We start from the raw sequence: 26,383 nt of genomic DNA, 5'->3' as shown, positions 1-26,383 counted from the left end.
TAGGATTGCATCACATGCCTATTACAATAAGCTACAAGAGAAATCCTCCTTGCGGTCGACGATGAACTCCTTCTTGATGAACTTGAAGTTTGGTTCCATGCAAATACTCCTCTATGATTTTATGTGTGATGTTTGGGAATACATTTCCTAGCATGCAACCATTTGTGTGTGTGTTCAACCTCATTTATATGTGGAATGCAGGTTGATTTTGACTAGGCATAGTTTTATCCTAGGTTTGGCATATAGGATATGTATATATTTTCCTTTGGGAATTTTATATGACATCTTTGGTTTTGGTGGCATGGATATATGTGACATGCCAATTTTAATAAGTTTCGCATCATCACATTACTACTATCACCGCGCGACACTGATATGGTGCTCGTGTGTAGCGTAATGGGCTGAAGCTTTCTGACACAAGTTTGATGCTTTTTATGGTGCATATGATATGTGCCATATTTTGTTGACTCTGACTTCACACGGTATCAATACTAACCACGCGGTGCAATGATATGACACACACGTATAGCTTGACCCGAATGGAGTTTGTTTATGATATTTTTTTATTTGTTTAAAGCCTATGTGGGCTACATGAAATATGCCTTATCATGTATTTTGCATGAATTTTGTATGCATATGTGGATGTGGAGTGAACTTATTTTTATTAAGTTCTGCTTTACCTGTATTACTACTAACACCGCGTGGCACTAAGATAATGCCCGCGTGCAGCGTAACCAAGCAAAGGTTTGTGGAGCAATTATGGTGTTGCATGAGTCGTGTGACATCTATCATTTTTGTTTATGTTTGTACCTCACATGGTATTAGCACTAACTCCACATAGCGTCATTTCATTGGCGCTCGTGTGTAGCATAACTCACGTAAAGTAAGTTTGTGATATTCATTTGTGATGATGCTAATAGTTTAGGCTCTTATAGCATTGGAGCATGTTTGTAACATCTTTTATATGACTTTGGCCAAAATATGTAGCATGAATGTTTTATTTAGATTTATCTTACTTATATTACTACTAACATCGCATAACACGAATATCGTGTCCGCGTGTAGCGTAACCAAGTAAAATTGGTTTATGACGTGCAATTTTGATGATGCTAATAATTTAGGCTCTTATAGCGTTGGAGCATTTCATGACATGTTTTATTTGACTTTGGACCAAATATGTGGCCTGAATACTTTGTTTAATTTTTTCTTACTTGTATTACTACTAACACCGTATAGCATTATGATAATGCCCGCGTGTAGTGCAACCAAGTAAGATTGGTTTTTTACGATGCAACATGTTTTATAATCCATTTTGCATGATTTTGGTTTTTGGGTGTGTAACATGAACACATTTTCACTAAGTTTTGCCCTGCTCGTATTACTACTAACACCGAGTAGCATTAAGATAATGCCCTCGTGTAGCGTAACCAAGTGAAGCACCATTGTATATATTCTTATTCGTATTACAACTAACGCGACACATAAGGTCCGTAGCGTAACCGAACAAGAATGAATTCAATTTAGCATATTCGTCATTTCATTCCAACTTAGTAAGATTCATTTTTTTTATGACCAAATTAAGGCAATTTTTTATGAAGTTTTCGTGCCTATGATACTGTCTTGATTCGTATCCGCGGATAGGGACCAAACCAAGAAACGAGACGATCGTCCTGGCCTGTATTGCTAAGGGGACCGAATCAAGAAGGAGATCATTAGGATGAAACATATGCAACATGCAAAAGGAACATGCATGCTCCTTGGCTCGTACCGCGATGGCCGAACCAAGGACAAATTTTTTTATGTAGATTAAACATGCACTTTGGTTTGTACCGCAATGGCCAAACCAAAGGCAAGAATTTTAGGGAGATGAAACTTGCTTCTTGATTTGTGTGTCCGAACTGAAGGCAAGAGTTTGGAGTGGATACAACATCAATTCTTTGGTTTGTACCGCGATGGCCGAACCAAAGACGAAATTTTGAAGTAGATTAAACATATACCTTGGTTTGTACCACAATGGCCGAACCAAAGATAAGAATTTTATGAGGTGAAACGGCTTCTTGATTTGTACCGCGATGGCCGAACCAAAGGCTGGAGTTTTAGGAGAGGAGGAAGAAGAAAGCTCCCTGACTTGTACCGCAATGGCCAAATCAGGGGCTATGAGAGAGCCATGAATCTCACCTTCAAACCTTAGCAAGCAAGTCGTCCGCGTCCTCCTTCTTTTTCTGTATATGGTGTGTGTGTGTAAATTTAGCAGTGGGAGAAACGATCAGCGGCCGACCCTAGAGCAGTCAGGCATCCTGGTATTTATAGGGCTGGGTGTGCAGCAATGGCCTTTGGAGGCTGCCGCGCGCGCCAAGGAATCAACCTGCACGTCGCTGTCGTGCAGGACGTGGGAGCGGGAACGTGGATGGATGGTTGAACGTGGGTAGGAAACGGAGTGATGCAGACTTGGTCTCCTGAGTTGATTGATGGGACTTCGGCGGGAGCGCGCATGGCCCTCTGGCCCAATTAGTTTAATGACTTCCCTTGATCAAGCTCTATTTAAAGATGGGCCTGCTACAAGGCACGTATAGGCTTCTTACTTGATTGTTTAATCGGAGCAGCCTTTGCATATGCATGGGACTGTGTTGATTAGCTCAAACAAATTAATGATGGGCTGTGAGGGCCACACCCCATACATTCATGCATGTACGCTGCCAAGCCTGCATGCATGCATTGGCACATGACGCATGCTCGTACCAACTAAAGATTTAATCGATGCTAAATTTTCTTTAGTCACCAATTATATCGTCTATGTATTTTGTTAATATGCCGTGATATTTACACCGACGGCGCGGCGCCCGTGGGTGTTGTTCCTCCTTCCCGCAGGGTCGTCATGGTACTCTCCGGCCTTGTCCGTCTTCGAGGTTTGTCTTTGGGTGAAAGCCTTTTGCGCTGCTGTAGCGGGGTCGGCTGATGTCGTCGTTCCCGGGTCGCTTTTCCCTTATGGAAGTCATCTTGAAGACTAGTTCCCCTTCGCGTTTTCCCTAGGGTGGACATGCAGAGTTGGTCGCAGGTAATCCTCCTGGTCCCGACGGCCCAGTGCGTCAATGGGTGCGCCTATGTTTGTTTCTCGCTACGACAGAGAAGTCGGAGCTGCGCGTGGCGGGGCCCCCGCGACAACGATGATTCCATAAGGGCGGTTTCAGCGGACGGTGCTCTCGGGAGATTGCGATGGACTAGGTCGTTGCGAGGCTTGTAACTTTCTCTTGCAATGTACATCAACAAAGTTGGAGCTGCCGGTCGTCGATGTCTTGGTTGATTGAGTTGTTGATTGATTTCTTTAAATTAATTCTTTTTATCATCGAACGTTTTATTTTTGTTTTTTTGAATTTATATTTTATACATTTATTTATCTCGGTCAAAATCCATGTCAACAAAGAAATGCAACACATCACGGGAGAATTTTGAGCCGGGAGGGCTGAAGCCCCGGTCCATATGATCAGTAAAGACTATTAATTCACCTTCTTTGGGGTCAGGAGGAGTTTCGGTGCCTGGAACCCTCCAATGGATGACATATTTTTTTGGATAAAACGCCAGTGTGAACATAGTCATTCAAATCTTCTCCGGTGACCTGGGAAACGACCTAGTTGTAGGCGGTGACAGTCTTGACCATCTCGGAAGAAAAAGGCCTAAATGAAAGAAATATTACCGGCTTAAGATCATGCTACTAAACCGGACCATTGATCCAAAGGTAAAAATGTTGTAAACAAGCTAACAGGTTAAGCCGGAGAATGAACATTGAAGTGTGCAGATATTCATATTGGCGGCTTAAAAGGGGACTAATGGTACCTACCAGATTAAGGATACTGCTGTTAAGCCGGACAAAGTTAAAGAGGCAAGTATATTATGCAGAACCAAATTATAAGCAAGCATGGTTAAACCGAAGAAGTATTGCCGGGTCATCCAAGTTAGGAAGAGTATGATGGCGGTTTAAACGAGGCCTAGTGTTATATGGTGAATCACGGTTTATGATATAAGCCGCCATGGCAGTTGTGGTGTTTCAACTCTATCAGTGAAATTTTTGCTAAGTGATGGACAAACCGATTTCATAGATTGAAGATATAACTTTGGATCTACAGCGGTTCAGTAAAGACAGTAAAATCTAAAACCTAAGGTGGCGGCAGCAGAAAGTTTGTGTGCTCTGATGGGATTTTCTATGGAGAGGAAGTATTTTGATGTTAAAAACGAATGCTAAACTACTACCGCACAAAGTTCATGGCCTATTCAGATTGAACGCTGCTTGAGTTGAAGAACGCGAAGAAAGGTGAAGAACACCGATGAACAAGGCGAACCCTAATGCATATCTGAAGTTGAGGGAGATGAACACTTACGGTTGCAGATGAGCAGCGGTCGCGCGCCGGCGTTTTCTGGTCCGGTCAGGGTGATGCAGCGGCCTGAGCTGATGTAGCAGACTAAGGTCAACGGCGGCGGAGCTCGAGCGGAGGTGCGGCTGTGCGAAGGAGGAAGATGAAGACGAGGAAGCGAGGGGGAAAAATGGAAAAGACCCCCGTCCCTATTTATAAGGGGTGGATACAAGGCATGCGCAGGAAGGAGGCCGAAATCATCATGTGGCTACATGGACGCCCCGGTTTTCGGGATGCTCATTAAGATAAGGATCAGTTAAAGATGTTCTAGGCCTCGCGCGAAATTAATGCGAAATGACGACATGGCGGTTTAAGAAAATTTTGTGAGCTGACGTCATGGCGGTTTACAACAAGGTTTATCAAACAAGCAATGCAAGATTTTGACAAGGTCAGATGTTGAAGATTGATATGAACAAAGTTCAAATCAACCTGGGGCCTAATATTGGGGATATAACTAGTGGGTATGAACCGCCTAGGAGTGCCGGGTCATACCACTGGCGACTTATCAATGAAGATGGAGGCTCATACAAGCCCATTGATGGCCCAAGACCCAGAGGCGACTTGAGGCCCAAGAGGATGAACCGCCATATGTATATGACTTGTTTTGTAAGGCAAGCATAGTTAGTCACCGAGCCGGACACATTGTGTATGAGCCGGCCGGGACTTCGTGAGCCGTCGGGCGTCAACTTGTGTATATAAAGGGACGACCCGGCGGCGGTTTAGGACAAGAAACAACAGATCGAGAACTAGGTCAAGCGTATTCGCTCCTTGGTAATCGAAACCCAAGCAATACAATCCCAAACTGGAGTAGGCCTTTACCTTCACCTTAAGGGGCCGAACCAGTATAAACTCTCTGTTTCCTTTGTCCGGATTAACCCCTTTAAGCTAACCTAATTGCGATGGCTCCATGACTAAGTCCTTCCGCTAGGATATCTGTTGTGTCAAGTCCACGACAGATGGCTTTTCTACACCTGAAAAAAAATGCCATGGCAGTTTTACGAAAAGCCATCCAGCTTCTCCAAATACACTGAAACCGTCAGAGGAACGTTCGCAAAATGCCATCTTTTGTGGCGAACGTTCGCCAGGTATGTCAACAGTTATTTTAGAACTACCTTACACTTCCCAAGTCCCTGGACAGTGGGACCCATGTGTAAGCACAAGCCGGAGAACACGCGGCCGGGCGGCCGGCGCGTAAAACCCTAAACCCCTCCCTCGCCCTCCTCCCCTGCTTTGTTTTGGGAGGATTATTGGTTTGGCACCTCCTGCTTTGTTGTCCAAATTTGGGATATGTATGTTATTTGCAACACTACAAAAATTCGTCTATTCGGTGACAAAAACCCTGGCGACGAAACAAGAAACGCCGCCTAATATCATTTTCCATGACGGCCCACCGTCACGAGATGTTCCCTCCCGGGGTAGCACCCTAGCCAACTTTGGCGACGTTGTGGCCTGATTTTCAGGGACACATTTGGGCGTCACTACACATGTCCATTTTTTGGGACGGTTCGTGGTATCACATAAAATGTTTGGCGTGACAAAAAATGTTGAGCTGGTTATAAAAATGATTTAATAAATGGCTAGTAGGTGTTCACTACGTAGTACCTTATAATTTTTGCCATGGCAGAGTTTATAACATATTAGAATCAGGTACTAGTTGAGATGTTCGACATGTTGGGAAAGAAAAAAATGATGCAGTGGGCTTGAAAACAAAGTTTTTGGTTTATCTAATGGATATTAGTTGAGATGCTCATAATGAAATCTATTACATTCTTTTCGTTTATGCTATCATTTTACTGAACTATGAGATGCCATACTAATTCTTAAATAAAACACGAACAGAAAAAAATATGATCACACATAATAATATAGCATTACAAGTTTAGGAATTGAACAAACGTTTGGTACGTCGGCAACATCATTCCCAAAAGTATCACACATTGCGAGTAGGAGTATTCAAGCATCAACAAGAAGTGCAGCAACAACATAGAACTACTCATCAGCGGATTACACGGATTACGCAGTCATGGGTTTGACAAAGAGGATAACATCATCACCTTCGTGGTGGATCACGAAGAACAGCCTATCTCCAACTGCTAATTTGGACAAGGAAAGCAAATCCTTCTAGCCATCCATTGCGATGAGGCGTCCATCTTTTTCTGGCGTTGGAGATGCGGGGGAAAATTTACGGGTCAGCGTTAGAGATGCACTAAGGCGGAAGCCATTAATTTTAACTAAAATGTAGGGTATAATGTAGGTTGACAATTAATTGAACGGGTATTTAGCTAATGATGAATCCAAATATTCTCCTGTTAAATACCCTCTTCGTCTCATAATATAAAATCATTTTTTGTGAGCTAAAACCTTATAATATAAGATTGTTTTGCAAGCTAGGGATGGAGGAGTACTATACTATGTTAGAAAAACATAGTGTAGTACTTTTCAAACAAAGAAGGAGAAGAAAAGCATAAACCATTTGGAAAGCTCTCGCATCCTACGGTTCGGTTCCCAAGTCCCTGGACAGTGGGACCCATGTGTAAGCACACGCCGGGGAACACGCGGCCGGGCGGCCGGCGTGTGAAACCCTAAACCCCTCCCTCGCCCTCCTCCTATCCAATCCAAAAATCCCCTGCTCCTCCTCTCATCGCCTCTCTTTTCTTCCTCCCCAAGACCTCCGACCCCCTTCCCCTCCGCCCCCTTCCCCCGGCCCATGCCCCGGGCCCCGAAACCCTAGCCCGCCACTCCGCCCCGCCATGCCGCCGCGGCCGTCCCTCCAGTCGCTGCTCCTCATGGCCGCCTCCACCTCCGCGGGCGCCGGGGGCTCGGGCCTCCTCGCCGCGCGCCGCCGCTTCCCCGCCGCCTTCGCGGCCGCGGGGGGCCACCGCGTCCGCCTGCTCCACTCCTTCCCCGCCCGGACCCGCCTCCCCCGGCGGCCCGAGCTCGCCTGCTGCTTCGGGACCGCCCCCGCCGAGGCCGTGCCCGCCGCCGCCCCCGCGGTCCCGCGCTCCAGGAATGGTAATGCTCGTCCCACTACTCTGAGAGACTCGTTGGTTCTGCGTTGTGGCGCAGGCAGGGGTTCCTTCCTCTTTCGATACCACGCACCGCGTGCAACTGGGGGCTCTGGCGCCGAGCGAGCACTGCTGGTTCAGTGCTTAGTGAAATTTCAGTAGCACCTTACATTTCTTATTGTTTTGGCCTGTAAGATAGATGGTTCTCAAGCCTGCGTTCTTATGATATCAATGGAGATCGTGCTCGAAAAAAATCTTAGTTAGTGGCCTAGAAAAAGTGTTTTACGGAATTTGAGCTCTCTCGGTTGCGAATAATCCGGCGTACCTGCTTTTTCGCATAGCTGCTGTTTTGTCGCATTTCAGTGGTTTGCTAATGCTTCGTAATAACTGGATGTAGAATCCTTGTTGTTTTTACTGATGTGCTGTTATTCTTGGATAACAGTTCGTTCGATGGAGGAGAGAAGGGCTTGTGAAGAACGGCTAGGGCAGGTAGTTGAGAAGATGAAAAAGGAAGGGATAGATATGAGCCAATGGAGGCTTGGCACTTTTCAAAGGACGATTTGCCCACAGGTATGCCTTTTCTGATACCAAGAATCGCTGTTTCCATTTGCTATTCTTTTCTACGATTTGCCCAAGGCTTGGTAAGTAAGTAAGTAAGCTAAGGGCTACTTTGTCTGGATTGAGTACATAAAGAATTCACAGCCATAATTTGTTTTGATCGGTAGTTAGCTTATTTCTGTTTCACATATTGTGCACATTGGAAGTATGTATTAACGAGCATGCCTTCCACAAAAAGAGCGTTCTTGAAGAGTGAAGTGGCTGCACATTATGATCAATTTGATGACCAGCTTACAAACATGTTCATCTGTATATGATACAGATTAATATATGCTATTTTGGTGGTCCGTTGTACTTTATATTCTATCAAACAGCAAATGGTTAAGTATGATTTCCCTTCTGTTAACTAGTGCAAAGGGGGCTCAACCGAGGAACGAAGCCTCAGCGTCTTCATCCGGGAAGATGGGTGAGTTTTTATGTACAGCACATTTGAGCTTGTTAGTTGTCTTAAGGTATATGTACAGTAGGTTATCTGATCTCTGTTCTATGCTGTTTCTTCAGTACACATGGAAACTGGACTTGTTTTAGAGCAAATTGTGGATGGAAAGGCTATACCCAGGTGAGTTTACCAACAACTTAAAGAAAACTGAAAGTAATATAGCATCTTGATACCACTATTGTTCTGTCTTGCATCTGCAGCCTGATGGAGTTTCGAAGGCGTACCAAGCAAAGAAGGACCCGGGAAATGAAAATGAAAGTGACCAGGAAGTTAAAGCAAATCAGCCAGCCAAGGTTATCAGAAAACTTCGTGAAGAGGACCTGCGTCTCGAGCCTCTTTGTGATGAGGTAATGGAAGTATTATCAAGTAGACGTTTTTGATTGGTATATTCTTCAAATGATACTGAAACCATCTTCATAGTTCTCCTTTGCATTCTTTGTTGTATGCTGGCAAAAACTTTTGCACATGGGTATTCTGTAAGATGGTTATCTCTTGCAGCTCGTGACATACTTTTCAGAAAGAATGATATCAGCAAAAACACTTCGAAGGAACAACGTATCGCAACGTAAAAGGAATAACAAGGTATGACTGTACTGTTGATGCATTTTTACTATGGAAAAACATGCATTGGGATTCACAAATATGGTATTTCGTTTGCAGATTGTTATTGCTTTTACATATAGACGTGATAAAGTCCTTGTTGGCTGCAAATACAGGGAAGTCTCTAAGAAATTTTCACAGGTTTGTTCTGCTGTTCCTTTTTAGGTTGCATGCTTAAGTTATATTTCTATGAATATTATTCACACTTTTTCTTCTTAACAGGAGGCGAACACAGAGAAAATTTTGTATGGTCTGGATGACATAAAGCAAGCACGCGATATTATCATTGTATGTTGTACATAAGCCATGCGACATTTTTCTTATTTATTTTTTGTTGCCAATCCATTTGAGCTTGAGAGTTCACAAAGTATTTACTAGCTTGTTGTCCTTTCTGACATTGCAGGTTGAGGGTGAAATTGATAAACTTTCCATGGAGGAGGCTGGCTATCGTAATTGTGTGAGTGTGCCAGATGGTGCACCAGCGCAAGTATCAAACAAACTCCCGGACAAAGATCATGTTAGAACTATTTTCTGATACTGCTGCTAGTTTTTGTCACTAGAGTTTATGTTTGCCATTGTTATTTATTAGTATAGCTCCTTTAATGTGAGCTGATCTGTACTGGAAACCTTAACTGTGACATAACATCTTCTTACGTTCCCTGTAAAGCTAGGATAAGAAGTATTCATATCTGTGGAACTGCAAAGAGTATCTTGACCCGGTGCGCATTCTCCTCGTTTCAAAAGTTATTTGCAAACTCTATTGTTAAGATAGAAGTTTTGGTGTACTGAATATGTTCGGCTATATGATATTAGGCATCTAGGATAATACTGGCAACGGATGCTGATCCTCCAGGGCAGGCTCTTGCTGAGGAACTTGCTCGACGTCTTGGTAAAGAAAGGTTTGTATGCCATTGTGTTGCAATCACAAGCCTCCACAATTACTTTAATTACCTATGACTGCAGGTCCTCATTTAACTCGTATGCCACATTTAATTTGTTGCAATCAGGTGTTGGAGGGTCAAATGGCCAAAGAAGAATGAGACAGAATTTTGCAAAGATGCTAACGAGGTTTTTATGACATGCATATGCAACTTTGACTAATAAATAATATTGCTATCATTGTTTTGCTTGTCTTTCATGCTGAAAGATTCCTGATGTAAGAGGTGTAAAAATGTCCCGCTGCTAACGTGATTCTCTAGCGATAAGCTTATGCTACTTGTATCGAGTCTAAATGTTAACTTCCTCATCCTAGATTGTAGTATTAACGTATTATGATGCTTTCTGAAAGTAATCTACTTGTTCTTAATTAAAGCCTGTAAGGTTTTGTGTATGCAATTAATCTACATTCTGAAGAACCATCTGAAATATATAGCCACATTTGAGTTCAGTTCCTATTATCTTTAGCTCTGTTTTTATGAAACTAGACAGCTTTGTTTTGGAACTTTGGGTGTTCTTATACGTCCTGTAGTTGATCCTTGTAACTCCCTTTTCAACTACAGGTACTTATGTTCTTAGGACCACAAGCATTGAAAGAAGTTATAGAAGGTGCAGAACTGTATCCTATAAGAGGTCTATTCAACTTCAAAGATTTCTTCCCTGAGATCGATAGTTATTATCTAGGAATTCATGGGGATGAGCTTGGAATTCCTACTGGTTGGAAATGTATGGATGGGCTCTACAAGGTATCTATTAGTTGTGTTTTTTATTTGTTCTTCGTCCTATTTTGATCGGTTCGAGCTCGCTTCGTCCCTTGCCAAGTTAAAGAGTTCCTTTGTTTTCTTTTGCACATAGAAGCTTGTTTTATGACAGCAATGGCTGTTGACATATGCCATGAAATCAGATCATTTAACCAATTTCAGTGAACTTCATACTGTGTAGTCATGTACCCTCCTTGTTGAAAACAACTAGGTGATTTCTTCCTGCCAAGAGTTTCTTTTCTTTTCTTTATTTGCACATAGAAGGTCCTTTTCTGACTGCAACATGAAACCAGATTATTTAACCAATTTTTGGAATAGCTGTTGACACGTGGCATGTAGTCATGTTTTCTGACTTGTTGATCCTAGCTGAAAGCAATTATATGATTCCAGCTTCAGTGGCTAGCGTGCCCAAAAAGATGGCCTGAACTGTTGTACACATTGGAAGCTATAGTTGCAGACTTCAATGCCATTACCCACAATTTCTCATGTGATTTTGTTTATTTTCCTGCAGGTTGTTCCTGGGGAATTGACCATAGTAACAGGAGTACCAAATTCCGGCAAAAGTGAGTGGATCGATGCATTACTGTGTAATATAAACAATCAGTGTGGGTGGAAATTTGTACTATGCTCGATGGAAAACAAGGCAAGCCATTGTTTACTATCAATGCTATCTAGCCTTTCATTTCATTCGACACCTCGAAATAACGATGATTTTGGTGTTTAGGTCAGGGACCATGCCCGGAAACTATTGGAGAAGCACATTAAGAAACCTTTCTTTGATGCTAGGTAAGGATAAAAGTCTGCAAGTGTATCTCTGTTTGTCTGATCTCATATATGATACCTAGAATAAGCAACTACCTTTTAAAGGACAGTTCCTTTTGAGGAAGAGAGTCAACAGAAGATTCTTTGGAATAGATTCCACTCTGAACTTTGCTATTTATTCTTGTCGTTTTGAAGGTTTTGTGATTACATCTAGTTGGTTTAGCAATCCTTGTTTTGGTTTCTACAGATATGGGGGCTCTGTGGAACGGATGAGTCAAGATGAATTTGAAGAAGGCAAAGAATGGTTGAATGAGTCATTCCATCTGATTAGGTATATACTAAGTTCAGTTACATTGTTTTAAATAGTGGTATGTCGTCAGTGTTTTCAAAGACAGTTTGGATCTGCCCATGAAACCCACCTTAGGTAAATTTTAGAACTGGAGCTGCTATTTGTGGTGCGTCCATATAACCAGATTGAACGCACCACCCTTCCATCTGCCAGTTTTGTCCCGGTTGTCGGTTGATTCCAATCCCGAGACTGAACACCCTAAGTAATAGGTCGGCAAGCGACCACCCCACCTTGCAGCACTGTTTCAGAAAGCACCCTTGAAAGTGTTTTAACCAATACTGATTTTAACGTTTTAAAAAATAAAATTATATATTTGTGATATGAACTATACTAAACACAGAACAAAATGATCACTTATATAAACTTACCATACATTGCATCATATGTTTGTTCCATATGAGGACGTTGGTAAGGATCTGGTTGATACTAAATAGCAAAAAGAAGCATGTAAACACTGTAATCCAAATGTACTATATATGGAAAGGAGCAACACATTGTAGTTATCATTCTCCAATTCCATTTCTAGAAAAATACAATATGAACTTTGGAATATAAAATATTTTTTAGCTTCAAATTTTGTACTTATCTCGCTTTTTAGCAAAATTTATCTCGCTTTCAATTGGAGTCAAACTCAGTCACTTGTGTCTTGTGCTGCCTATATAGCTTGTTGATGAAGCGAAACAAAAACCAAAATTATTTCCTTGTGGCCGCTTGAAAGGTCTCTGTAGAACTTCCAAGGCCTGCTAAACTGCTAAACCAATAACATATGGTCACAACACTTGTATCTTCATCATCTACGGTTACACTGGTAGCTGCCACTATTATCAATGTTTATTTTCAGTCATCAAGACCGCTCTATTTAGAAGTGTGTGGTGGCATCAGTGTGTGTCTTGGCTTCTCTTCATGCGCACTTTACTGGGAAGGAATAGTAGTTGTATTTCTCTTGGATGATGTGCCTGTATTAAATGGTGGTTCACATTTCAAGTTAACATTGAATATGTGTTGCTTAATCAGGTGTGAAGATGATTGCCTTCCATCCATCGATTGGGTTCTTAATCTTGCTAAAGCTGCAGTTCTAAGACATGGAGTACGTGGTCTTGTGATTGATCCTTATAATGAGCTTGACCATCAGCGCCCCTCAAATCAGTAAGCATTACCTAAACCTCTCATGAGCATGACTTTGCCGTTTACTGATAGCGGTTTCATATGTCAACTATAACTCTGCTATTACCCAGCTACATATGTTCCCCTTCTGTTTTTGGTGAGTTAACTCCTTTGCTACGTTATTAACAGAACCGAGACAGAATATGTCAGCCAGATCCTTACGAAGATTAAGCGTTTTGCTCAACATCATTCATGTCACGTATGGTTTGTTGCGCACCCTAGGCAGGTAATCAAATTTCACATAATCCCATATTGATCTTTGCCACACAATTGCACTATACAACGGGGTCTCATTTGGTGTTAATGTTTTGAAAAGCTTCACAACTGGACTGGCGCACCGCCTAATATGTACGACATCAGTGGAAGTGCGCATTTCATAAACAAATGTGATAATGGTATCGTCATACACCGAAACAGGGATCCAGATGCTGGCCCTGTGGATGTCGTGCAGGTTGATGTTTGCACCTTTTCAATACATGCTTCATTTTAATGCCAGTGCCTGACTCTTATCTGTTTTGCCTGGTTGGATGGGGAATCATAGGTCTGTATGAAGAAGGTTCGGAACAAAGTGATTGGGCAAATAGGGGATGCTTTCTTGACCTATGACCGGTATGCTCATCACAAAACTTAATTGTTTCTACCATTTTCTAAACTGAGGTTTCTTGATGACCCTTCAGAACCATTTGAACATATGATTTTTTTTTTCTGCTTTGTTCCATAATTTCGGAAGTGCCTTCAGAAAGGGTCAATTATGGTTTATGTAGTTCACCTGAAGATATTTACCTTGTGTTCAAACTGCATGGCTAACTTAATAACCAAATCATCTTTGTATTTCCTTCCACAGGGTTACTGGTGAATACAAGGAAGCCGATGAGGCCATTGTAGCAAAGGTGGTGAAGCAGCAGATTCGTCAGAAATCGACAAGTTACCAGCGCTGATTTACTCTGCTCGCTCTCCCGGACAGTTGACGCGGTTGAGATATTATGGTCGTCGCTTCTGTGGATGGCGCAGTTGACAGTTTGCCGTGTGTTCATGGCAGATTGGCTAACTTGATCGTTCATACCATTTGAGCTGATTCCTGGTGCGAAAAATGTGGTCGAAGGCTACTGACCTTACTAAGACGGCCACATGGCATTGCTGGGGTGTGGGGGTGTATAGCAGGCTAGATCATATTATTGTAATTAATCGTCGCACCAGGCGGAGGTCGTGTCGTGTCAGCAGCGAAAGCTCATCTCAACCGCTAGTAGGTTATTTTTGTATGCCCTTCCGACGGTTGTAGCAGTTGGAGGTCCATGACACATATTTGTCCTTGGTATCAGTATGCATGCATCAGCAGAAGCCCATGATTCGCAAATCGGAAGCCCATGTTTTGAATCTTCCTACCGCCCAGCACATGCCATCGACCATGTGGTGACCAAATCTATCTGGATCTGAGCTGGGACGACGAATGCTTCCAAAATCTATGATCATTAGATCATTAACCAGCATTTTCTTTCCCGCTTAACTTTGCATCGTTCAATCGTGCCTGTGTCCTTGCCGTTGGCTGGCTTGTCGTTACAGCTAGGCTATCTTGCTGCGTGTTTCTGACGGGGAACCAGCTGGGCCAAAAGCAAGGCTGTTTCTGCTTGATTGGCAACGGCAATGGCTGTTGCTTTGCTCAACAGTCGGCTGCTTTGCTTTGCTGTGCTGTACTACACGGTACAGCCTAGTCTCTTTTTTGGCAAACGGCGGTACACCCTACTGGAGCTGCCGCTGCAGCTGTATGGGCCAACCGAATGCGTACTTGTTCGTTCACCAAAGATAATTTTTTTTTTAAAAAATGTGTTTCTGTTCGTCGGTATCAAAACCACCGCTTCTTTTATTTCTCCAGCTTGCAAAAGGCGGTAGACAATGCACCACTGAATGCACAGTAATCTTAGACTATGAACATATGACTTGGCCCAGGACAAAGGACGCCTGCCACAAATCATAGGCCAACCCAGACAGGGTGCACCTGTTCCTTCGCCGAAATAATTTTTTTTTAAAAGCGTACTTGTTCCTACTACTTCAATTAAAACCAGCACCACCTCCTTGCATGCATTTCATTTCTCCAGCTTGCAATTAGCTGTGACTCCATAAACAAGGCGCCGCTAATTGCAATGACATAAATTTCATAATGCGTGAACCCCATTGGCATTATGAAATTTATTTCATAACCCCTAGACTAGCAAGAACAAGAAATATCCTCAAAAAGCAAGAACAAGAACGCCCTGCTGTCAGGTCAGACGCCAAGCTGGCAGTCACCCAGTCAGATTTATTTATTTAACAACAGCAAGTAAAGGGACGGGCCCAACAAACAAAAGCGGATCAATCAAACAAGAGACGGAACAGAACAGAACAGAACAGCCTAGCATCTTTCTCATAAAAAGAAAAAGGAAAAAAAACAGGCTAGCATCGCCTCTCTACTGACTGGCTGTAGCCAGCGTCCAGCGGCGAGAGAGCACTGCCGCGCGAGAGAAACAAAAGCGGTTAGCAAGGAGGTAGCCGTTGGCATGGGCCGCGGCCCACCTGGCTCTGCGCCGCAGAAAGCAAGCAAAGCGAAGACGGACGACCCAACGGCTCCCCGTCCTATCTGGCGCCACCCCATTGGCCCCCGCCCCGTAGCCGTTGCGACGCCGCGGTGGCCGCTATATAGCGCTCCCTTCTTCCTCCCCGCTCCACACACCACCTTCTCCTCTGCATCGCCTGCCTCTGACACCGCACCGCACCGGGAATCTCCAGCCTTTTGATTTTCTTTTCTAATCGTGCTGTGAAATCCTCTGTTGTTGATCGGCATGGGCGTGGAGGTCGTCTCCGGCGGGGCTGTGGAGGCGGTGGCGCCGGCCAAGGAGGTGGGCGCGAAGGTGGAGGTGGAGGCGGGTGCGGCCGCCGTGGCCGTGGCCAAGAACATGTCGTTCAGGGAGGAGAGCAACCGCCTGGGCGACCTCAAGGACGCCGAGCGGAAGGCGCTCGCCGAGCTCCGGGCTAAGGTCGAGGAGGCCATCGTCGAGGGCAAGCTGTTCGACTTCGACGACGGGAGCAGCAAGGTGAAGGTGAAGGTCGAGGCCAAGAAGAAGGAGGGTAAGAAGAAGGAGGGCAAGAAGAAGAAGAAGGCCGAGGCGGCCGAGGAGAAGAAGGAGGAGGCGGCGGCCGACGAGAAGAAGCCGGAGGTGGCTGCTGAGGAGAAGAAGGAGGAGGCGGTGGCTGAGGAGAAGGTGGAAGCCGGTGAGGAGAAGAAAGAGGAGGAAGCCAAGGAGGAGGTGGCCGAGCCGGCCGGGGAGAAGAAGGAGGAGGCCGTGGCGGCCGAGGAGAAGCAGGAGGAGGCGGCTGAAGAAAAGAAAGAGCCGGAGGCCGAGGCGGCCGCGGAGAAGGAGGAGACCGCCGCCGTCGAGGCCGAGAAGGCGGCACCGGCGGTCGCCGTCGACAAGGACGTGGCGCTGTGGGGCGTGCCGCTGCTGCCGAGCAAGGGCGACGAGGCGACGGACGTGGTCCTCCTCAAGTTCCTCCGCGCGCGCGACTTCAAGGCGGGCGCCGCCTTCGACATGCTCCGCCGCACGCTCCGGTGGCGCCGGGAGTGGAAGAGCCTGGCCGCCACCGCGGCCGACGGCGACGACTTCGAGGGCGACGCGCTCCCGGAGGGCGCGTGCCGCCTGGACGGCGCGGACCGCGAGGGCCACCCGGTGTGCTACAACGCGCTGGGCGTGTTCGCGGACGAGGCCGTGTACAGGAGCGCGCTCGGCACCGACGGCGGCAAGAAGCCGGCCCGGTTCCTCCGGTGGCGGGTGCGCGCCATGGAGCGCCACGTGGCCGAGCTCGACTTCCGCCCCGGCGGCGCCGCGTCGCTGCTGCAGGTGACGGACCTCCGCGGCTCCCCCGGCCCCGCCAGGAAGGACCTCCGTGTCGCCATGAAGCAGGTGCTCGACCTCTTCCAGGACAACTACCCGGAGCTCGTCGCCAGGAACGTGAGTGCCCAAAACATTTCGATTTCATTCCCCCCAATCATGCCATGAAATTGCTTCGAGATCTGACTGAATTTTCGTGGCCCTGTCGTGCTGCAGATCCTGATCAACGTGCCGTTCTCCTACTACGCCTTCACCACCGTCTTCTTCCCGTTCCTGACGCAGCGGACCAAGAGCAAGCTGGTGGTGGCCCGCCCGTCCAAGGTCACCGAGACGCTGCTCAAGTACATCCCCATCGAGGCCATCCCGGTGAAGTACGGCGGGCTGAAGCGCGACGGCGACGCCGAGTTCACCGGCGAGCACGACGCCGAGATCGCCGAGGTGGTCGTCAAGGCGGGCGCCACCGAGGCCATCGAGATCGAGGCCGCCGAGGGCGACACGACGCTGACGTGGGACGTGACGGTGCTGGGGTGGGAGGTGAGGTACACGGAGGAGTTCGTGCCGGCGGACGAGGGCGCGTACACCATCGTGGTGAGCAAGGGCCGGAAGGTGGGCGCCGGCGAGGAGGCGGTGCGCAACTCGTTCCGCGCGGCGGAGGCCGGCAAGGTGGTGATCACGGTGGAGAACGCGACCCGCGGGAGGAAGCGGGTGCTCTTCCGGCACAAGGCCAAGAGCGCCCTCGCCAAGAAGTGATGAAGAAAGTGATGATAAGTTATGAGGCCCTTTGGAGGGGGAAGATGAGACTTGTGTGCGTGTGGATTCTACATTAATTCATTATTCAATTCTTTTGTGCAAGAGAGTAAGTAGTAGGGGTACATTGTGTTGTGTTTGGCGAGCACCATTCTTTTGTCATGGAATTATTGTCTGAGAATATAAAGAGGTTTTTACCCGGTTATTAAAAGTTTCTGCCCCTATTTTCCAGAGAAATTAGGACTGAGATTCAGTGAGATGCCATGGGCACATGAATGGACATGCCCCCCCCCCCTTTCGACCGTCCGATTGAAAATCAACAGCCCAGATCAGCATGAACAGTACCCGGACACAACTACAGTACCTCCTCTTGGCCGTCTATTTTTTATCCAACGGCACGTTTACGCATTTTTACCTTTTGTTTTTTGAATCTTTACGCATTTTCACCTTTTGTTTTGAGAATCTTTACGCATTTTTACCTGACTCAACATTGTTTGGTGGGCTCGGCCTGCTAACGAACGAACACTCCGCATGGCAGTGGCCCAACTCGAGTCTGACGCCCCCTCCCCCGCCCCATTCTTCTCCGTAGTCGCCGCCGGCCCCCGATCCGATCCCCACTGCGCCGGCTTCACTGCTTGAGGTGAGTCTCGTCGGGATCTCCCGCGCCTCCTCCTCTCCCTCCAGATCCCAGGTTGTTCTCCTTGTCCTTAAAAAGCTGCTCCAGTCCTAGATCTCCATTCCACGCGTCGGGATTTCACTAATTTTAGAATGTATACTGTAGTTGATATTTCTACTTGATGGTGCCTTCAGAATTCTAGATTTTCAGGCTGAGTTTACCCACTGTAACTTGGTTAACGAACATGTCCTCGGTTTTTCTTGTTTGATTTCTTCCGAATTTTTTATTTCGTCAGAAAACTATAGATTAGAAGTTAATAATGGTTTGATGATTTGAGCTTTTCTTGTCGACTCATGATTCAGTGAGTCCACGGATTGGCGTGCGCCAAATTCAGGTGTCGACTGACGTTACATTTTCCCTAGTAAGTGACTTGTTTTTGTTTCTTACTGGTTAGCTCCAAGCCTTCTGAGGGTGCAAGGTTTGCGAGGATGCCGAAGGCTGATGGGGATGCCACGCTCCTGATCCAGTCCCTGAACAAGGCCTATGCCGCCACGCCCACGAATCTCAAGGCAATTGCCATTCTCTCTTGTGTTGCTGTCAACCTGTGGCCACAGCCGACTATCCGATTGCTGATCCTGTTCTCGTATTTCTGCAGATCATTGACCTGTATGTGGTTTTCGCTGTGGTGACTGCCCTTGTTCAGGTAATTTTCGATGCTTTATGTTTTAGCGAGGATATATGATTTAGGATGGAGAAGATAAAATCTAACCTGAACAATTTCATTTTTCAAGAAAGCAAGGATACAAAGAGGGTTGTGATATTGCGAAATGATTTGTTCTAGTATAGCATGAGAATCTAGGAAGGGCGGTATCATGTTTGCTTACTATTACTATACCACATTTCTCAATTTTGAAGGAGCAGGGTATCAGCTTGCAAAAAACTGCTGTGCCCAGTACCTAGCCATCTGGCAACCAAATTCGTGTAGGTGTAAATGTCATGGATTGCTAAGCATTTGTATGCCCCTTGATGTTTGATTTGACAGATCAAGTGTTAGCCATTGTTTTCTAGGTGGTGTGCTTGATATAGCGTGTACTGGCATTATCCTTGTCCTCAGTTTATAAGCCATAATTCTTCTGTTCACCCATAATCACGAAAGGGCCGATCCATTTGCAAACTACTGAAATGCTCCCTTATGTGGCAAACCAGGTTGGTTACATGGGAATAGTTGGATCACTTCCCTTCAACTCGTTCCTATCTGGTGTCCTGTCATGCATAGGAACTGCAGTGCTTGCTGGTAAGAATTTCTTAAGCCCCTCTCAATCCTGGCCACCCTTCCTTGGTTGCATGATACTATGTCATTGTCTACGTTTTTGCAGCGTGCCTCCGTATTCAAGTCAACAAGGACAACAAGGAATTCAAGGTAACTCTAGTTTCATTGTTAGCGTTTAATCTGCTGCAATACTCTGTTCTTTGGAATCCAGCATGTATGTCAAAACATTTATGTACAGGATCTTCCTCCAGAAAGGGCCTTTGCAGATTTCGTCCTGTGCAATCTGGTGCTCCACCTGGTGATCATAAACTTCCTCGGATAAGCCACTGTCCTACGAGTTTTTGAGATTTTGTAGTGTCCTAATGTTTGAGACTGTCATCATGTTCGATGTTCATGTGGTACCGCACACCATCTATGTAATCCGAGAGTTTCTCTGTGAACTATAATAATTTCGTGGATTTAGTGCTAACAACATAAGGACATGAGAACTTGCTTTCTTTTGATGCGGTGAAGACTGGCAAGATCATTTCAATATTATCACTGTTCTTTACTGCCAAAGCTGTTAAAGAAAAAAATAATGATTGTCCTGATGCCGCAATGCTCCAAATATTCTAGTGTCCTAATGTTCAAACACTGAACTTGAAGCTCCAAATATTGGCACTCGGAGTTGTGTACTTATGGATTTTTTTTTCTTTTTGCAAATATTTTGTATTTCCCATTCACCCAATCAGTATGCTTAAATTTCATTTGTGCCGGAGAGTAAAATTTCAATGCAGAACCACTTCAGTTTTATTACCCCATATTTTGATACCCAACCACCATAATTGTTTGCATTGCAATGCTTCAGGTTATTCATTCGACCAGCGTGCTTGAGTTGTACCAAACACCGGGAAGGGATACAATTCCGGATTTCAGGTGCATACTTCAACCAAACAAGACTGCCGTTTTTTCATTCCAGCGCTGATAATTTGTTTCCAACTGCGTCACCAAAGTTCAAGCAAACTATCTATACCATGCACCAGCCTACTCTTTCCAACAATTTGTCAGATTTACCAATCCAGAATGGCAGGAAGTATACCTGGCCATATGTCGGGCTGGGCCGGGCTTTGGGCTGGGCCTAACAAAGCCTGCTGCAAGAAACCTAGGCCCAGGCCTGACCCACCAGTGGAAAAGCCCGCTGGGCCTCGAGCCATTGGGCCAAGCCCTTCCCTAAATCACAAATATGCCAAGCCCGGCCCAGCTGTTGGGCCTATATCTCAGGCCCAGGCCCAACTCGTGGGCAAGGTCGGGCCGGGTGATGTCAGGCTTTTTCGGACCAGACCGGGTATCCCATGGCCATGTATAGCAGGAAGGAACTTTGTCTACAGCTATTAGCATAATTAAAATAACAAACAAAACCTACCAAGGCAACATTGCATTTATAAATCACATCTTTCTTTTCGTAACAATGAGCCACCTCGTCGATTTCCATTAAAGAAACCACCAACAGGGTTATTACAACGGTAGAAAGCAAAACAAAGGAGAAACTAAAGAAAGTATTTAGCGAACACACTCGCATCTCAGCGCGCAAGTTGCACAACCGTTTGAGCAAAACATCTATCATCGCAAAGCGTACAACCAGGAAACTAACAACATCTGTTTAACACAGAAAAACAGCGACAACAGGCATGAAACTGATCCTCATCAAGAACACACCATCCAGTGCACAGTCATCTTCCTTCAAGCTTCAAGACGTCTACTTAGGGGATTCCATCCATGGATCCTGGCATATGCTTCTTCCAGGATCAAGATATTGATCTTCAGATTGTTAGAACAGGGTTGAGCTGTGTGTAGTGGCTTCTTTGCTTATTTCCCTTACAAGTATATGTACTGCTGGCCTGTTGGCCCCGTTGAATAGAAGCTCATTTCATAACATGGTATAAGAGCTAGGGTTAGGTTCCCCGCTGCCGCCGCCAGCTGGTCCAGGCCACCGCTGCCGCCATCCTTCCCGGCCGACCCCAAATTAACGGTGAATAACCAAATCAAATACTCCATCTGTCCTAAAATTTTTGTCTTAGATTTGTCTAGATAAGGATTTATCTAGTCACGCTTTTAAGTTAGATACATCCGCATCTAGAAAAATTTAAGAATTTTTTTTGAGACGGAGGTAATGTAAACTTTGTACTCACGACAAAACGAGGACAAAAATTATGGAACGGAGGGAGTAATATATTATACATGTACATTCCCAGGCAAGCATACATGTAAAACCACACCGATACATGGGCACACACTTAGCATTGTTTCATGCGTAGTCTTTGGCAAACAGCATTCTCGTCAAACCAATAGGGGTTTTATGACGGTACATGGTAGACACACCACAAGCACATCAAAACCTTATTACAAACACAAACATGACCACAAGCGAAACCAAACCAAACCACACACAAACAGACGGTACGGTCGTCTCCATCTCATTGGAAACAAATCTAAGAAGATTTACTCCTGATCTTGGGAAAACACAACATCACACCGATTTATTCTTCAGAAAAACACACCAACATAATCTTTGGAAATGAACACCTGAACCGCTGTGGCAACGCAGCAGTCAGGAGCAGCAAGGCATGACATCATCTTGCACCACCAAATCTACACAACATAGCACATGGCATTATAGTTGAGAGCAGAATGCATAGCCGAGATCAGGATTATAGGAATCAAACACAATACCGGCATGATTATTTAACTTGTTGATGTACATCTGCACTTGATGTACATGCAGAGTATTCTTTGAAGGGCATATTACTCTACCATATAGTAAATGTTAACTTTATGATATGGTACATGTATTAAACAAGAAACCACTGGAGAAAGCATTGTGCATGTGTACCTAAAAAGGGTTGCAACGGTTTCACCGGAGAACGGAAATTCTCTCCAGGGGCATCTTGTAATAAGACGGGTGGTGCGTCTTGAAGAGGTTAGGATGATGGCCGGCCTCCTGACCGTCCCACTCCAGCTTGTCCCACCAATCCTTCTCGCAGTCCACGACAGGGTGGTTGTCTCGGCCGATGGCTGGGAGGCGCCTCAGACCCCAGCAGCCCCTGACCCTGATGGTCTCGAGCTTGGGAGCAAATATCTTGGCTTCACATATATGCTGCAGCTTGTGGAGGTCGTGCAGGTACACGTGCTTCAGGTTGGGGAACTCCAGTGTACCAATTATGAACGCCCTAGGTGTGTATGTTGAAATGCTCAGGTCGAGCTTCTGCTCCACCGGGAACACCACTTTCAGATCGCCACAGAAGACGATGTGGATGGTCTCCAAGTTTCTCAAGGTGTCCAGCCATGACAGTGGGAGGATAAATGTGAGCCTCGGGCAGGAGTGAAGGTGTATGCTCTGCAGTTTCCCATACCTATGACGCCGTGATGGGTAATACCTCGCCGATCCTTCGCTGCTCCAAATGCAGCAGGCCATTGGAAGATCAGCTGCCCAAATGCTCTCTAGTTCTTTAAAAGAGCAATAAACGTGGTTAGCATCGAATACTGTGTGTAGCTTGGTACATCGCTCCACACGACACCATTTGAGACAATCCCAACCAAGTTTCAGCACTTGACCGGACTTCATGAGTCCAGGGATGTTTCCAGGGTTGGCACTAGTGATGGAAGAATTATCATGCACATGCAGCGACCCAGCCTTGTCCATCACTAAGATGATAGCTTCCATTCCTCGGATGGTATCCACGCTAGTGTTGCTAAATCCATCACCAATCTCCACATGGTAGTCCCCCAGCTGAAACTGCACTGCGCTGCTGTAGTCATGACCAATATTTATGTCATCAACAGCAAAATCATTGTAGGTGTTGTAAGAGTGATTGGGAAATAATGACATCGCTAGGGGTGGCCCTGATATGCTGTCAGGGCCCATCTTCTCGTTGCTGCACCACTGACTGCCAGCAGATATGCAGAGGTTTAGACTACATCCAACGGTCTTTGGGGACAAAAAGATACGGTGACTTCTTATCACTAGTGACTGAATGAATCTCATGTCCATTGTAGCAACATAAACATGATGATGTCCCTTTTTTAGCTTGTCTAAATCTGGTAGTGTTCTTTCGACCTTTTCTCCTCCTCGGTTGTCAATGACTAGCAAAGTTAGTCCGGGCACCCCCATTTTTGGCCAAAGCACGGCACGAAGCTGCTCACAACCCATCATGATGATTCGTTGGAGACATGGGACCTCCACCACCTCATCCTTGAGGTCAAGTGTTTTGACGGATGTGTGGGACAAATTCAGCTCCTCAAGCTTTGGAAGTGATCCACGCAACACAAAGTCAGATAATTTTGCACATCCGGCCATGGTGATGTGGGTTATTTTGGCCTTCTTGCAATCATCTTTTCCGGACCCTGCATCTAAGCTGAATGATTCAAGTGACACGGGGAGCCCTTCAACACGCTTGAGCCCAACACAACCATCTAGAACCATATTCTTGAGGCTTGTTGCCCCTGACATGCTTGGCAAATATTGTATTGTAACATTCCTAGACAGATCGAGGAACTCCAACTTCACCATATCCGTGAATTCATCCATTTTGCCTGTTTCCCAAGGGCATCTCGGCTCAATTACTCAAAGCCTGCGAAGGTTCCGCAATTGTCTCCATGCAAAATTGCGGCACCAAATCTTTCCCTTCTTTATATGTACCTCTCTAATGTTTGCAGCCATCTGATCTATTACCTTTGGTGATGAAGCCAGATCCCAATTGGTGTCGCATATATCTACCACCCATAGGCTCTGGAAAAATTCCACTGCTGATATATCTTTATTCTCATGATGTTCTTCTTTATGTTGATCTTTGCAGCCATCTAATCCAAGGAACCTTAACCTACGGCAACAACGGAAAGGAGGTGAAGAAAAACTAAAGGTGCACTGGCATAATTTGAGTACGTGAAGGTTCTCTGATTGATGAAATGTGTCACTGGTTAATAACCGTAATGATGGATTAGATCTTCTTGTGACTGTCTCAAGGAAAAATGACGTTGACTCTGGATGAACAACAGAGTTGTCACTCGTAAATATCCACCTTTTATGAGGATTCACCGGCATTGAATTCATATCAGGGCCATAATAGAACCGGTTACCAGATGTATAATCCTCTATACATAGCTGTTGATGCAGAGTAGCAGCAATCTCCCATGCTTCCTCAGTCTGACCTCCTTGTATAATCCCATCACATACCCAATAGTTAGAAGCATGGGTGGCCCAGTTGTAGTCCAACATGGTGCTGTCCTGAGAATAGAGGATTCCCCGGGCATTTAGTGACAACAAATACAAGCAACACACTTCAGCCACTTCAGCAGGCATACCTGCGCACCCAGCAATTTCTCTAGCCTCTTCTTGCAGCCAAATTTCCCTCCTCGCATGTCTACTACTTAACTGAACATCAAGACAAAAATTTGACGTATCCACCTTTTGAAGAATGCGTTGGTTGAGACGATGCCTCCCTCGAAAGGTCCATAATACTCTAGTATCAAACCATTCAGGCCGAGGAATGCCAAAATCATACAAATCAACAGTGTCGTTGCTTCCATTGCAGAATAGGATTAAACATCTGTGTTCTTGTAGGGTTCGATGGATCTCTCTCCCGACATCAGTAATCTCACCTCTTGATGCTTCATCTGCCCCAGTGAAATCATCTTCCGTGTCTTGCCTATCAATAACAGCCATCACCTGATGAGGAAGCTCCAGTTTCTGTGCGATTGTCCTTTGGAGTGCTCTTCGGCTTTTCCACCTGGAGCAATCAACGTGGATGATCTTGTCGAATCTTTCCAACAGATAGGGAGGAGGGTGCTGGGCTATTGCTCTAAGCACCGCAGAAGCAGCCAGGCCCTCATCTTCATCAAAATAGATGGGCTTATGTGCAGTCCCACTCGTATCCATCAGTAGGTAACGAGAGATCTTCTCTGCCGCTTGTTCGACATTGCCCGCAAAGATGACCTACATTATTTGATGGCAATTAAATGATGTTGCTGATTACCTTTTGAGATTTTTGTCAAGTGGAGCAGTAGTAAGTAGTAACAACTACTCCTATATATGCAAACAGCGCCCCTACTTAGTTTTTGCTATTATTAGGAGCACTAATTAAACTGCGACGGTATGTCACGACCACAACTTGAGTATGTCTGTGTTTTTCAGACGGACCTAGCTAGAGAAGGATGGCGGGAGGAGGATTTAATGGCGGTGCGTTAGGGCAAAGATGTACGCGTTGCTGCGGTTAGGGGTACTGCAGCCAGGGGAGGAGGCAGAGAAATTAGTTAATTAAGCTGATGGCAGTTGGAAGAGGGTTCTTCCCCTTCTACCTAGGCTCCTAGCAGCTCTTGTAATGTCAAGCCTGGCGTTTAAAGGGCTAATTAATTTCAGCAAGAATCACATCCTCTATCTGGAGTGCTAGGTCTTGTTCTCTACTGCGGCTAATTAATTAAATTAGCTAGCATATCTCAGAAATTTTAAGTTTAGGATTAACTATAGACTGTAGGTACCTGTCTATGATTAACATACCACCTGTATTACTGGTCTACATTGCGAGAACTGCATGCATGCGTGTGTAGCTCGGTGGAAAATATATGTACCTCTGGATGTCGTTGATCTCCACGCATGATGACTAGTGTTCCAATGAAGGCCCGGCAAAGGCAGGAAGCTCCAGAATTCTAAACCATCGATCTGCACCTCCAGGTGAATCAATTTGCAGCTGGCACCTAGCTATACCAGAAGAGCCTAGGTATTAGTTATGTTCTTGCCTGAACAAACATTGTTAATCGATGCATAATTAAATACCTATTCTTTTGGATGGAAAGGAAAGAAACTGCAACCAATTAACAT

At 45.4% G+C, this 26,383-nt stretch overlaps 3 protein-coding genes across 14 annotated transcripts; all 3 read left to right on the top strand.

The window, feature by feature from the left end:
• Nucleotides 1-7,069: 7,069 nt before the first annotated feature.
• LOC123157297 (twinkle homolog protein, chloroplastic/mitochondrial) lies at nucleotides 7,070-14,394 on the top strand. Of its 2 annotated transcripts, XM_044575556.1 has the most exons (22): nucleotides 7,070-7,418; nucleotides 7,854-7,981; nucleotides 8,380-8,435; nucleotides 8,531-8,588; nucleotides 8,669-8,815; nucleotides 8,967-9,050; nucleotides 9,129-9,209; nucleotides 9,291-9,356; nucleotides 9,472-9,585; nucleotides 9,740-9,787; nucleotides 9,882-9,967; nucleotides 10,076-10,136; nucleotides 10,568-10,613; nucleotides 10,689-10,750; nucleotides 11,277-11,408; nucleotides 11,490-11,551; nucleotides 11,775-11,858; nucleotides 12,891-13,022; nucleotides 13,170-13,266; nucleotides 13,357-13,491; nucleotides 13,582-13,649; nucleotides 13,885-14,394. In XM_044575556.1, the coding sequence occupies exons 1-22, from the start codon at nucleotides 7,157-7,159 to the stop codon at nucleotides 13,976-13,978; spliced, it is 2,103 nt and encodes a 700-aa protein (XP_044431491.1). In that variant the 5' UTR covers nucleotides 7,070-7,156; the 3' UTR covers nucleotides 13,979-14,394. The 2 variants fall into 2 exon arrangements, with proteins under 2 accessions (XP_044431491.1, XP_044431490.1); XM_044575555.1 differs by having other exon boundaries at nucleotides 7,073-7,418; nucleotides 10,568-10,750.
• Nucleotides 14,395-15,739: 1,345 nt separating this feature from the next.
• On the top strand, nucleotides 15,740-17,858 carry LOC123159568 (patellin-4). The gene is made up of 2 exons (XM_044577396.1): nucleotides 15,740-17,020; nucleotides 17,117-17,858. Exons 1-2 carry the CDS (start codon nucleotides 15,854-15,856, stop codon nucleotides 17,648-17,650), a joined length of 1,701 nt encoding a protein of 566 aa, XP_044433331.1. The 5' UTR covers nucleotides 15,740-15,853; the 3' UTR covers nucleotides 17,651-17,858.
• Nucleotides 17,859-18,154: 296 nt separating this feature from the next.
• On the top strand, nucleotides 18,155-26,149 carry LOC123160639 (dolichyl-diphosphooligosaccharide--protein glycosyltransferase subunit DAD1). Of its 11 annotated transcripts, none has more exons than XM_044578468.1 (8): nucleotides 18,155-18,287; nucleotides 18,718-18,832; nucleotides 18,919-18,966; nucleotides 19,470-19,557; nucleotides 19,640-19,683; nucleotides 19,785-19,831; nucleotides 20,381-20,448; nucleotides 25,700-26,149. In XM_044578468.1, the coding sequence occupies exons 2-8, from the start codon at nucleotides 18,752-18,754 to the stop codon at nucleotides 25,711-25,713; spliced, it is 390 nt and encodes a 129-aa protein (XP_044434403.1). In that variant the 5' UTR covers nucleotides 18,155-18,287; nucleotides 18,718-18,751; the 3' UTR covers nucleotides 25,714-26,149. The 11 variants fall into 11 exon arrangements, with proteins under 11 accessions (XP_044434403.1, XP_044434401.1, XP_044434404.1 ...); XM_044578466.1 differs by having other exon boundaries at nucleotides 19,772-19,831; XM_044578469.1 differs by lacking the exon at nucleotides 25,700-26,149 and adding an exon at nucleotides 24,366-24,656.
• Nucleotides 26,150-26,383: the final 234 nt, after the last annotated feature.

Source organism: Triticum aestivum, chromosome 7B, assembly GCF_018294505.1.
Source record: "Triticum aestivum cultivar Chinese Spring chromosome 7B, IWGSC CS RefSeq v2.1, whole genome shotgun sequence".
NCBI classification, from domain to species: domain Eukaryota; kingdom Viridiplantae; phylum Streptophyta; class Magnoliopsida; order Poales; family Poaceae; genus Triticum; species Triticum aestivum.
Note: the sequence above shows the minus strand (reverse complement) of the source record. Positions and strands in the feature narration are given on the sequence as shown.

Coding starts and splice junctions, on each gene's coding strand:
- LOC123159568 (XM_044577396.1), top strand. CDS start 15,854: ATGGGCGTGGAGGTCGTCTCCGGCGGGGCTGTGGAGGCGGTGGCGCCG. Junction 17,021..17,116: donor CGGAGCTCGTCGCCAGGAAC/GTGAGTGCCCAA, acceptor GTCGTGCTGCAG/ATCCTGATCAACGTGCCGTT.
- LOC123157297 (XM_044575555.1), top strand. CDS start 7,157: ATGCCGCCGCGGCCGTCCCTCCAGTCGCTGCTCCTCATGGCCGCCTCC. Junction 11,859..12,890: donor GAGTCATTCCATCTGATTAG/GTATATACTAAG, acceptor TTGCTTAATCAG/GTGTGAAGATGATTGCCTTC. Junction 13,650..13,884: donor GCTTTCTTGACCTATGACCG/GTATGCTCATCA, acceptor TTCCTTCCACAG/GGTTACTGGTGAATACAAGG.
- LOC123160639 (XM_044578461.1), top strand. CDS start 18,752: ATGCCGAAGGCTGATGGGGATGCCACGCTCCTGATCCAGTCCCTGAAC. Junction 18,833..18,918: donor CCACGCCCACGAATCTCAAG/GCAATTGCCATT, acceptor GTATTTCTGCAG/ATCATTGACCTGTATGTGGT. Junction 19,832..20,380: donor GCAATCTGGTGCTCCACCTG/GTGATCATAAAC, acceptor GCAATGCTTCAG/GTTATTCATTCGACCAGCGT.